The 12,107-nt window shown below is 46.7% G+C and overlaps 1 protein-coding gene and 1 long non-coding RNA gene across 2 annotated transcripts; one reads left to right on the forward strand and one right to left on the reverse strand.

Annotated features, from left to right (window-relative positions):
- Positions 1-6: 6 nt before the first annotated feature.
- Positions 7-3,586, reverse strand: LOC109518849 (uncharacterized). The gene is made up of 3 exons (XR_002168832.1): positions 3,162-3,586; positions 1,626-1,945; positions 7-173 (listed from the first exon to the last, which is right to left on the reverse strand). It is a non-coding gene; the product is annotated as an uncharacterized LOC109518849 (long non-coding RNA).
- Positions 3,587-3,675: 89 nt separating this feature from the next.
- ptmab (prothymosin alpha b) lies at positions 3,676-7,562 on the forward strand. Its single transcript, XM_019874956.1, has 5 exons — positions 3,676-3,832; positions 5,486-5,551; positions 6,268-6,352; positions 6,427-6,518; positions 6,852-7,562. The coding sequence occupies exons 1-5, from the start codon at positions 3,788-3,790 to the stop codon at positions 6,894-6,896; spliced, it is 333 nt and encodes a 110-aa protein (XP_019730515.1). The 5' UTR covers positions 3,676-3,787; the 3' UTR covers positions 6,897-7,562.
- The last annotated feature ends 4,545 nt before the right edge of the window (positions 7,563-12,107 follow it).

The raw sequence follows: 12,107 nt of genomic DNA on the forward strand, positions 1-12,107 counted from the left end.
GTGCGTGTGCGTGTGTGTGTGTGTGTGTGTGTGTGTGTGTGTGTGAGCGAGAGAGTCACTTGTAACAGGAAGTGTTTGCACAAACGGTCCCAATAAAAACTTGTTTGGTGTTTCGGAACATTTAGTGCCATGGCGTGGACATCTTCATTCAACTCTAAAACTTCACTGGAGCCCTGCAGGAGGAACAAGGATGAAGAAGGATGACATTTTAGGGTCAACGGGGACCAACAAGGCGGTCATGAAGGACAACTCACAGATTCCTGGAGTAACCAGTCATACAAAGGTCTTCAAGCAAAAGTTGAAGGAACAAGGGGAAATCGGTCTTGGAATGGGAAGGAAGAGATAAAAGGAACAATTAAGAAAAAGGAGGTGTTGAAGGAAGAAAGAGGTTATGTTCAGGACAAGGAAAAACATGGAAGTCCATGGGAGGTGAAAGGGATATAACAAAGTGGAGATATCAAGAACAAGAAGATTTGTGCTGAAGGAAAAAAGTTGCACTGAAGGAGAAAGGAGGAGATGTATTGTAAGGTATTGTAAAGAAGATATTAAAGACAACAAAAGAGAACTGGGAATGTTGGGACAAGCGGGAACAATCAATACATCCTGAACGGAAAACAAAGAGGAGCTCTTGAAGCAAGAAGGAGCGCTTGAGGTCAAGAGAGAGCACGAAGGGTTTGGAAGGAAATGAGTAGTGCTGGGCTAGGAAGGAGGCAATATTGAGGGGCAAACCGAACATGGCGGAGAAGACATTAGAACTGGAAAAAATGTGAAGGACGAAAAAGAACAAGGAGGATGTTAAAGGGACAATGTTTAGGTACTTTTGCAAAGACAAGGTGTTGAAGGAACAAAAAGAGGTTGCGAGGAAGTCGATGTTCAATACAAGAAGGAACAATGAAAAGATCCCAAAGTAACATGGAGGCTTTGAAGGAACAGGTACAAAGTTTGGAGTGGGAAGGAGGACATGTTGAGGGCAGCATGGAACAAAGAGGAGGTCTCAACAATATTGAATGGGTCTTTTTGGTTAAAAAAAAGGAACAATGAGGAGATGGTGGGTATCTTGTAAAAGGGAGGTGTTGAAGGAGTTAGAAGGAAATTTGGCTGGGCAGGAAGAGCCTCTGGAGGAGGTGGTGAAGGAACAAAGAGGACATCTTGGAGTTGTATATGCATAAGAAGGAACAATGAAGATTGCCTGAAAAGGGAGGTGTTTGAAGAAGCCCTTGGAAGAGATTTGGGGGGGCAAGAAGGAGCTGTGAGGAAGGTTTTGAAGGAAAGAGGGCGTGTTGAGGGCAAGAAGGAACGCTTGTTGTGTTGTATGCGCCAAAGGTGAGCCAGAGGAATGCAGCGCCTAAGGCTTGAGCTACTTTTTCAAGGTCTAGAAACAGAAAGTGACCAGACCAGAGAAGATGTCAGCGTTTATCAGCTTGGAATGAAGGCAATGAAGGCAGCAGCAAACGGTCGGGATGTCGGTCGGCGACATATTTTATCAGCCGCTCTGGATTTCCTTGCTTAAAACGTTGGAAATTTTATATTTGAATGGGTGAATGTTCTCAAACTGTATGCTTTACAAAAACATACGCTAATGACGATGTCATTCAAAAGAAGGATTTTTTTTTTTTTTGTCGCACCTTTTAATTTGGGAACTCCTTCACCAGGTGGCACCACGACACAGACACACCCATACACACAGACAGCCAAGTTCTCAACAGTCAGAGAGGTCCTTCACAGATGACAAAGAATCCTGTCTCTTGTCAAAGCAAAACAAACCGTTGCAATGAGCCCCACGCTCGCTTCGCAAGGCCGTGGTGGGAACGCTTGCATTGCGGTGGGGGGGGGGGGTCATGTCAAGTTGGTGGCCGCGTCTCGGCCACACCTTGTCTTGACTTGCAGCCAATCTTGTCGGGTGCGCTTTAGTCACCTGGACAGGGGAAAGGCACCTGTGAAATAGCTGCAAAGTAGCACAAGACAGCTTCAGTAACCACCAGTAGGTGGATGCACAGCTGCTACTTCCCAAAAATACCCTCCCAAGCCACTGCAACATTAGGCACCGGTTACACAACTTTTAACACTGTGTTTGAAGAAAAAGGCTACTTGTACATCTAATGTAGTGATTCCTTTGCATACCACTAGGGGCAGCCCGCCTAGAACGCGCACACAGGCACATGAACACGCACTCGTGACTTTCAGTTTGTCCCATTGTACAATAATTAAATTACAAAAAAACGCCTTTCTTCATGTTCTGTATCAGTATGTGGCTATACCATACAGTCCTATTCTCCTGAATTATAAACATGCATAAAAATAGTATGCGTGGATGGAATGTCTTAATGGCATTTAAATTCATCGCAATGAGAAATGTAATGTGTGCGTTTCTGTGTTTGTTTGTGGCAGTGGGGAGTGGGGGGGTGGCTTGAAAGGGAAGCGCTAGTCAGTGAAACTTGACGCTCGTCCGCAGTTGCAGTCTTCCAACCGCGCGTCAAGTCGCACCGACGTCGTAAACGTTTGAAATGACGGACGGCGGCGGCAGCCAATCGCCGCTCGTTGCAGGACCACGGTGCCTCGGCGTCAACTCACTTGACCAACCGGGCCAATGGGAGTTGTCGCGAGCGTTATTTGCGTCAGCAATCCGGCCGTCATTGCAAGCCGTTCGTTAGGCGAACCCCCGCCCACTCCAACTACTACCACTAAACTGCTGCATCTAATGGCGGCCGTCCCTTTGCCCCTTCTCATGTCCCGCTTGTAAAAGCCATGTGTACAAAAATCGGTAAGGAGAGGTCCTTGGTGTGTTTCATAATGTTCACGAGCACACGGTGTTGCTTTTTTTTGGGGGGGGGGGGCGCACTTGTCTCGTCGCACGTGTTGTGTCGCACTTCGCCACTTCAATATCCAACAAAAGAAAGAAATTAGGCCACGCGCTTGCTCGCCTCGTTCACTCTCAGCGGGTCTTGTTGTTTCGTTAGGGCCGACTCGAATGGCGTGCCGTCGACGTTGGGACCGTCGAACGTCGTGGTCCTCGGGTTTGTAAAGACGAAAGGGGGAAGGAAGGTGAAGAAGAAGTGCGCCATTCGGAGATAACCGCGAAGAGGGAGCCTCAAGATGGCTGCCGGCCGCTCAGGGGAGGGGCGAGCGCAGAGCTCAAACGGCGCCGGTGGCGCTCCACTTACTTTGGTTCTCGACTCTCGAACGGCGCTTCTCCACCGAGTTGCAGCCGGTTCGCGAAAACGCAGCGCAATGTACAAAAACCTCAGCTCTCGTTAAAATTGGCGGACAACTTGACATTTTGGCGTCGTTCTTGCTAAATTATTTCCCTCCGTCTGAATGGGCGGGACATTCGGTCCCTAAGTCGTCGTCTCATTGGTCCAGACGAACATCACTCAATCAAATGGTGTCAATGTCCCCGCGGGGCAGCTATCCGCCATTTTTAGTGCGTAGGTCGACGCAGACGAGTGAATTTGGCCTTCCCGGTGGAGCGGGATACCTTTTTGTGCACTTGAGTCGCTCACAATGAAATTTTGGAAGACCAAAAGCGCCGAGCATCGGCGTGGGTGGGAGGGGGCGTGGCTGCTGCTTCGTAATTCGACTCGTTGTTCGAGCGGAGAAGCTCTCTTGGGCGAGGGCAGCCAATGGGCGAGAGCCAAGCCGCCTTCTACCCCGCCCACTAGCCTATATATCAACCACTCAGCCGCCTGCTCGCTCGGCCATTGGCACAAAAACACACTGAACGCCGTCGCCGAGGAATTACTTTTGTCCAGCTTCCTTCTCGCCTGCTTTATTTTACTACCCCGAAACAATGGCAGACGCCAAAGTTGACTCTGTATCGGAAATCTCAGCCAAGGTAAGAAAGAAGACAACAACTGATTTCTTTCCTTCAAGGTGCGTGTAGTGCTCGCTAAGCCGCTCACCTCCACAAAGCTGCGCGGGATACACGCGTCAGTTTTTATATGCATTTAAAAATATTTTGTATATATTTTTTCTTTAAAAAGAAACCAATGAAAAAGCTCTCGTGGCGTCTCCGCTTGTCATGCGTTCGAAGAAGCGGGCGCCAAACGTGTTTTGCGAGCATCTCAGCCGCTTCCAGATGTCACTCGAATGACGCCAGCTCAGCCTCATTGTCTGCCTGCGACTCGTGAGCCGTCTTTGTTTATACGAGTGGCTCTGTTTCGCTCACACAAGAACCGGCGGACGAACCGACCCGCACCGTTGTCCGAGCGAGGAACCCCTCGGCCGCCAGGATGTTGAAAAATGTTGCCGCGGGGCGCCAAGCGACTCGGCTTGTTCTTCTCGCTCGGTTCCGGTGCCGAAAGTTGCTTTGAATGGAGCCGCTGTGTTTGTTGATGGGCTCGGGTTCGGCGGCGCGCTCTCGCTCGCTGCTTAGTCGTGGCGCTCGCGCGTCTACCCGGGAAGCTTTATATTGATTCTGTCCTTTTTTTTTTTTTTTTTTTTTTTTTTGCTGAGCTTTATTGTAAAGTGAATGAGCATCACAAACTGGAGTCAACTCTGGGACTCATTGTAGCAACGAAACTCGGCTCATTCTTTTACGTAACCTTTTTAGTAGTTACTTGTTCGTCTCAGGGAGGAGTCTTTGTCACATAAATCAAAATACAGTGACAAATGTTGATACAATGGGTCTTTTCTCAAACATACGTTTCACTGCTCCTTCGTCCCCAACATCTCCAAGCAGCAGCAACGGTTGGCCTGAAGACAACAGAAACTGGTGCACGCTTCTACATGTCCTCTGCTGACTGTATCAACCATAAACAAGTCAAGTCCGGCACTGTGTGTTTTTTTGATTCTCAAAGGCGGCTAATGCGGAGCACTTACGTGCGCGTACGTGCGTGCGCGTAGGTGTGATGCGTCGTGCGCGCGCTTTGTTGGCTTTCACAACCTGCTTTAGTTGAACGGTGCGTCGCGCGTGTCTGAGCGCAATGTGATAAGCGAAACTAAACTTAAAAAAGAGATGTTCATTTTGTTACATGTTCAAGAGCTAATCGGATTGGTTGTCGGAAATACATAAATGAAGGCCAAGATCGACCTTATGATTTTTCTTTATAATTTGGGTTCGAGGACCGAGCGGGAGTTTTCCGGTGTGATATCGGCCATGTGTCTTCTTCTATTGTCCTTCGTTACACGCGCTCCCCCTCCCCCCCACTCCTCGTTACCCCCACCCCCTTACTCGCACCCCCACCTTCCCAAAAACGTCACACTTCCCTCCCCCCTCCGCGCCGCGAGCTTATTTTCAATGGCGCGTTGCATTGTGGGTAATGCAGTGCGTATCCCGGGCGTGTCTGGCGACATATGGTGGCTTATGCACTACAATACCAACAATGCCCCGGGGCCGTCACCAAAGTGTCCTATTACGAGACGTGAAGAGGAGGGAGTGCTCCCAGCATGCACTGCTGCTCCTTCTCGGCAACAGGAAGCTTTAGCGTCAGTACTGAAAAGGAGGATTTTGTATGCTCAAATGTTTTTGTTTGTTTGTTTTGTTCAGGACTTGAAGGACAAGAAGCTTCTGGAGGAGAAGGAGAACGGCAAAGATGCTGCCACCAATGGAAAGGTGACACGATTACTCACAAACCCTAAACTGTGACACTCGAGTGGCCCTTTCATTAAACAAAAACACAAAAAAAAAACCGCCCTTCCGTCCCCCAAAAAAGTACTTATTTTACTAACCATTACGATGTTGTGTAAAGTTGTTTAAGTTATAGTGCCAGTCGACATAGTTATGTCAAATGGGTTAAATTAAGGAAAGACACATTCCATTTCATGACTTTAAAGACATGATCTCAGTGAAAGCAAAATAAATTGAACACGGGCGACAGGGACGGACGGGATCCTGAAAAGCCACAAGTCACTGATGGTTTCCAGAGACGGTGATAATTGTTTTGCACCACATATGTCCATGAAACTCTTCCCCTCATTTCCGCACAGTTCCTTGACACCAAGATGGAAGCAAGGACTTTGAATATGACTAAATAATAATAAATAAATATAAAGCTGTGTCCCAACAAATACTCGCCCAACTAAACATTCTCTTTACGGCGCGCTGCCAGAAGAGGGCGCCAAAACACCTTTTAAAATTGGACAGCTTTGGGTGAGCGCAAAAAGTTTTTCAGCAAATGATTGAGGATAGGATAAAATTTACCAGAAATGTAGGGAAGAGCGTTCTAATTGATGATTTAGGGATTCGACACGATTTTGTTAGTCGGTCAGCTAGATGAGAAGATATGAAGGACATGAAAGCAAGGCTGAATATAAAGTTTGGATTCGTAGGAGAATGAGGAGAACGGTGAGCCCGAGATCGACGACGAGGAAGATGACGAGGTGGATGACGAGGATGAGGAAGATGACGGAGAAGGTGCCTGAGACATGTCCCTGATGTTCATCTACCTTCCTATCCAAATGCTAACCGTCATGGTTGTTGTCGCCCAGGCGATGAGGAAGATGAGGACGAAGATGAGGATGAGCTGGAGGGCGGCACGAAGCGGGCGGCCGACGAGGACGAAGATGACGATGACGACGAGGTGACTTTCCACGACATCTTTTCACTTGATTCAAAATAAAAGTCCAGGAAAAGATTATCCTAAATGTGACCGATGTAGCAACAAATTGGCATTGTAAAGTTATGGCGCTTCAAAATCCAAATGCATTTCCAAGATCTTGAATGAAAGCCCGTGAAAATGAAACCGTGTCTCAAAAAGTACTTGTCACATAAACAGGAGGGGAAACGATTCCTTTGTGCGGTGCAATTCTCCAGACGTAATCATACAAAGCGAAATTTAACAAGGTGAAGTCAAGGAATGGGAAAATGAAGGTTGGTTGGTTTTGGGTTGTAAATGGATTTTTGTGGCTACCAGGACGACGTGGGGACCAAGAAGCAGAAAACAGACGACGACGATTGATGGGGCAGCTTCCTGCGGCGGCGCGGCAACCCGCTGGGCCGCTTCCTGTGGTTGGGCTCAGGGGGCGGGGCCGGAGGAGTGCTCATCTAAACGATATGAAAGAAAATGTGGTCATTAGCGAGTAGATTTCAACGCCCGCCGCCCGCCCACCATCCTCACGCACAATCCGGCCTCTACGACAACAATAACGACGACAACAGCGACTCCAGCGGAGAATTAGTTTGTATTTTTATTTACATTTTATATTTTTGTACATATTGTTGGGAAGGAGGCAAATAGGTGCTTGGTTAATGAGATCTTTTGACCATGTGACACCCAAACCAAGTCCAAGACGTCTTTGGCCGTTGAACTCAGAGCATTCCAGTCAATTCCATTTAATGTATGTACTTGAGCTGTACCATAAAACGACTTTGTGCTTGCCTGCTTGCTTGCTTGGATGGAGGAAGGCCAAAGAAAAGAAGAGTCTCTTTCTTTCTTTTCTTCTCATTTTTTGTTTTTTGGTTGTTTTCCGGCCGCCTGTTTTGGTGTACGTGCGAAGTTTGTTGTTGGACAATAAACCGGACTTTTATTTTGTGACTTCTACTTTGCTCTTTGGCTTGTTGCTCTTCTTATGCCTGCTGGATAACTTGTAATTAATTGATTTAAGTAATAAAAGTCCAAAATCCATTTTCTTTATAATCTATGAACCATTGGTTTGCAGCAATGAAAGAATTACATTGTATGTGACCTAACTAACTAGAGGGAAAAACGACGAAACAAATGCGACAAATATTCCAAAGGCCCTTGGCAAAGTCAACGTGGGCGGGGCCAATGCATGACTGGCGTGGGCTGTGCTTGGTGCGCTGCAAGGAGGAGGAGGAGGGTGAACGGCGTGTTTTGACATGACTCTTGCCAGAAAGAAATTCGCCAATGGGTGCCGTCTTGGCCTGAAGGGCTGGAGCCACACTACACTTGCCTTCCGTGCGGCGCCGACTCCCTATCCTGAACTTCTGCCCCGAACATTCCCGTGTCAACACAATCTCACTGATGCATTTGTGGTGAGAATTTACATTCAGAGTAGGAATACTGTAATCCATTCATGCAGGAGGAGGAGGAGGGAAGATTATGTCAGTGTGTGCGCGCACGATTTGTGTCATCTGATGATTGGCCACCAGACGTCCCTTTTAGTACTTCACGGGACAAACGCTGGCGTGTTCGCAGCTGCGCCCTCTTGTGGACAAGACCATTTTCCCCGTCCGTGGTTAGCAAAGCTGCCTCGGAGTTCCCATCGAAAGGGTTCGATTCCGGACTCCAGCGCATAAAAAAAAAATCTTACATCACACTGTTTTTCACTTAAACAACCGTGTAATATGCACACACACATGCAGGGACGGCTCCAGGATTTTTTCTCTCCTGGTGCTCAAGGGGGCTTGACTGATACATAGGGGGGCCGAGAAAATACTGTAATTATATACTGTATTAGGTATTAGATGTCTGGATCTAATAAATTTTAGAATATTAAATAAAATGCTGGTGGGCTTTACTGGGGCTAAACAGATTTCTGACAGGACTTGAACACCCCCCTCCCCCAACCCCGGTGTAGCCCCATCCCTGCACACGTAAGGTGATTGTGTACGTCCCTGTGGACCGTGATGAGGCTCAGGACAATCGAGGGCCGACACATCACCAGGACAACCGCAAACCCACTGAGCAACAGATGTGGTGATAATAGCCCCCCAAGGAGCTTGGCAAACAGACGCACAGACTAATGGGGGGGCTAAGACTTTCACGGGGGGGGGGGGGCAAAAACAAAAACTTGGAAATACGTTATCAATATTGAACACATTTTTATTTGAATAAAATTTGCACGATCGCACACACACGCACATCACACACGCACATCTAAAACATTGGCAACACCAGTTGCAAATATACAATTCTTGTAACTAAATGGTTCCTTTCCTGGTCAAAGAACAAACATGACAACTATATTGATGGAGGCTTGACAAGGCCGCTTGATTTCTAAAGTGGAGTTTCTTCGACAAGGTGACACAATGTGCTTCAAAACATACAAATCCAACATTTAAAAGCAAGCAAACAAAAGAATCGAAGACATTTACAGTAAAAGTGAAAGAATAAAGTGTTGCTGACGGCACGCTGCCAAACAAATTTGTTGTTTGGGTAGCACCATCACAATGTTCAACCAACTCGGAAATGCACAGGCCATTTGGGGAAAATCATGGTCACTTTCCCATAATTCCCGTTGGGCAAGATTCTCCTGACCACCCCTGGCCATGCCACTAATGTTGAGTGGCTCAGTTTGCTGTCAGTGCTTGCAGTGGACTGCTCCCTCTAAATTGAGGACCAGTCTGTCGGTGTGAATTGAAGCAAAATGATAATTAAGTAGCACTGCATCGGCCCCAAAAGACGCTGGCCCACCGGGCATCAGCTAGTCCTTTTTCCCAAAAGAGCAGCCCAAGTGACGTATGGTGTTGCGTTAGGACAAGTGCAGAGCTGACGCTGCAGTGTGTGCTTATCACCACTAGAGGCCGCCAAAGGAAGGGAGGCTGCCGATGCAGGACGGACCAAGCGCAAAATGACTCGCGCATGCACAGGGCACTGTGCGCAAAGCTCTTGCTGCAAATATTACTTTCATAAGCTTAAATTGTTTTTTCCAGTATAAGCATATGCATCTCAATGGTTGTCAATTCCACGGATGCTCGCTATTTGCGGTCCCTACCCTACGCAAAGAGCGGGGGTCCACTGTATATAAGTATGTAACAGCCATATTTATTTTTATTTTGTCCTCATTAGCATATTTCGAAAAGGAGTAATTCAAAACTAATGAATTGTAATCAACTTACATTCCTGCACACACATAGGCTTAAATACGCTTGCGCCCTAACAAATGTTCTACCAAACAATAGCACAAACATGCGCATGTCCGCTCAAGCACACAATAACACAGTGGACAGATTGTCATTGAGACCACGAGAGTTCAACGGCAACATTGTGTGTCTGTAGGACTCGCGCGCGCGCACACACGCACGTTTCGGAAGCATTAGCGAGGGGCACGTGTTCATCCGCTGATGTCAGTACCGCGCTGTTCGGGTGTCACTGTCGTGGTTTGCCGCGACGTCGTTGCCACGACAACTGCCTCACTTTGCTTCTTCGTGCTAACACGCGCATGCAGTGCCCGAGTGGCACTCCTTTGGCGCCCTGCAGTTTCAGGGCTCACACCGGCCCACTTGAATTCACATTGATCATTGGAATTTCAGTCGTATTAATATGGCCATTCATTCTGCTGCTCCCATCACGAGTGACATCATCAATAAAGACTGTGAGGTGGTTCCAGAAGCAGTCATGCAAGACCACGACATGCTATGACCTCCGTCATGCTTTACACATGAGCTTGCGTTTCCTTTCTTTCTCCATCCTGGGGCCTTTCCGTCACTTTGCTTGAGGTTCATCTTGGTGTCATCAGTGTATATTACTTTGGTGGTTCATCTCTGTATTTTTTTGCGAAATCCAGTCTGGCCTTTCGATTCATTTTACTGACGAGTGCTTAGCATCTTTTGCTATCCCCTGTATATTTTGTATATGAAAATCTTGGAGCATTAAATTGTGATAACGTCACAAATACAAACCCTATCAAATGTTGAAGCAATCAATCTAAATGTGGCAAATGCACTTGATTTGCTCATTTCAAAACTGATCTGCGAGTCAGAGAATATGAATGTAATGCGCAGGCTGGAATAGTGGTCTGGCCTAGCGTGAAATCACCATAATGTGCAGATTACCACTGCGGGCCTGCACACACGTGTGTGTGTACGCGTGACGGGCGTCGGATTTCTGGTTTGTCGGTCCCCCAGCATGAGAGCCACTGAAGTGATTAGTGATCATGTCACAGTAGCGCAACATGCTCATAATTAATCGGACTCCGCTAAGCTGCTGTACTTTGGCCCACACACACAGAATAACAGACAGTCACATTCAGATGAAAAAAAGGAACGGAATATTCACAGAAGTATAGAAGCGATAACAATTGGGAGGTCAGGCCACATAGCCTACAGATAAACTGTGGAGTGGTCGCCAGTTTGTCAGGGCACAAAGGGGCATTACAGCTGACACCGACTAACAATGCTAGAGAACATGTGAGCAATGCTAGTGAGCAATGCTAGTAAATGTGCAAACAAAATTTATAACAGGAAGTTTAGTGCAAGTGGAAGTTCGGAATCCCAGTGCTTGTGCTTTTCGAAGTTCACCTTCTCTCTCAGGCTGAGCAACTTGTACACATCAAACTCGTCCTTGTCCTGCTGGTGACAAGTAACTATGTGATAGTTCTACTCTCAAGTACAAGTACAGTAACTCAAAATTTATTGGGAAAAGATATGTGAGGATTTTGAGTTTGAAGTAATTAAGCAATTCCATGTTTAAGGTCAAGTAACTAAATACTTTCAGTCCTTATCACAAGTACTGATGTATTACAGTTCCTTTGGTCACGTAAATTATTATTTATGCCACCTGAATACAAATACAATAAGTATTTTGACAGTACAAGGAACAATCTTTTGTATTCATATGTGTAAGTAATGCAGAATTTTTTTCATTTTCTCTCTTTTTTTTTTAAGAAGTCATGGAATTAATTCATTCCACAGTTAAGGACCAGTAGCTCATTACTTGTTGTTCTTAGGGCAAATAACGTAAATTATTATTTCTACTCTTAAGTACACCTAATTAAGGGTTATCTTTCTTAAAGACAACTGAGTATTTTTCTGCATCCCTCAGGAAAGTTCAGGTAAGCGAGCATTAAAAACTGATCTCTGTCATGCGTTTTGCTTTTTCCAAAACACGGAGCGCCAGGTCAGAATGAGTTGTTTTACCCTTGATCCCAAAAGAGTCTCAAAGGGCTTCACAAGCCCACAGGAGGCAGCTCTCCATCACCCTCCACAGACAGACAGACAGACAGACAGACAGACAGACAGACAGACACACACACACACACACACACACACACACACACACTTAGGAGGCAGGGACTCTATTTTGGACAAAGTTCCCAATTGAACAAGGCAGAAAGGGTATAAAGGGCGGCAGGAGACTAACAAGGAGGAAGGAGAGGAAGTAGAGGAGAATGAGGCGGAGGGATTTCCTCTCCCAACTTTGACACGAACGCACTCAAAGCGCGTGCGCGAGATGAATCTCGCGCACGCGCGCGGCTCGACTTAAGCA

This window comes from Hippocampus comes, unplaced genomic scaffold (genome assembly GCF_001891065.2).
Source record: "Hippocampus comes isolate QL1 unplaced genomic scaffold, H_comes_QL1_v1.1 scaffold20, whole genome shotgun sequence".
Classification (NCBI taxonomy): Eukaryota; Metazoa; Chordata; class Actinopteri; order Syngnathiformes; family Syngnathidae; genus Hippocampus; species Hippocampus comes.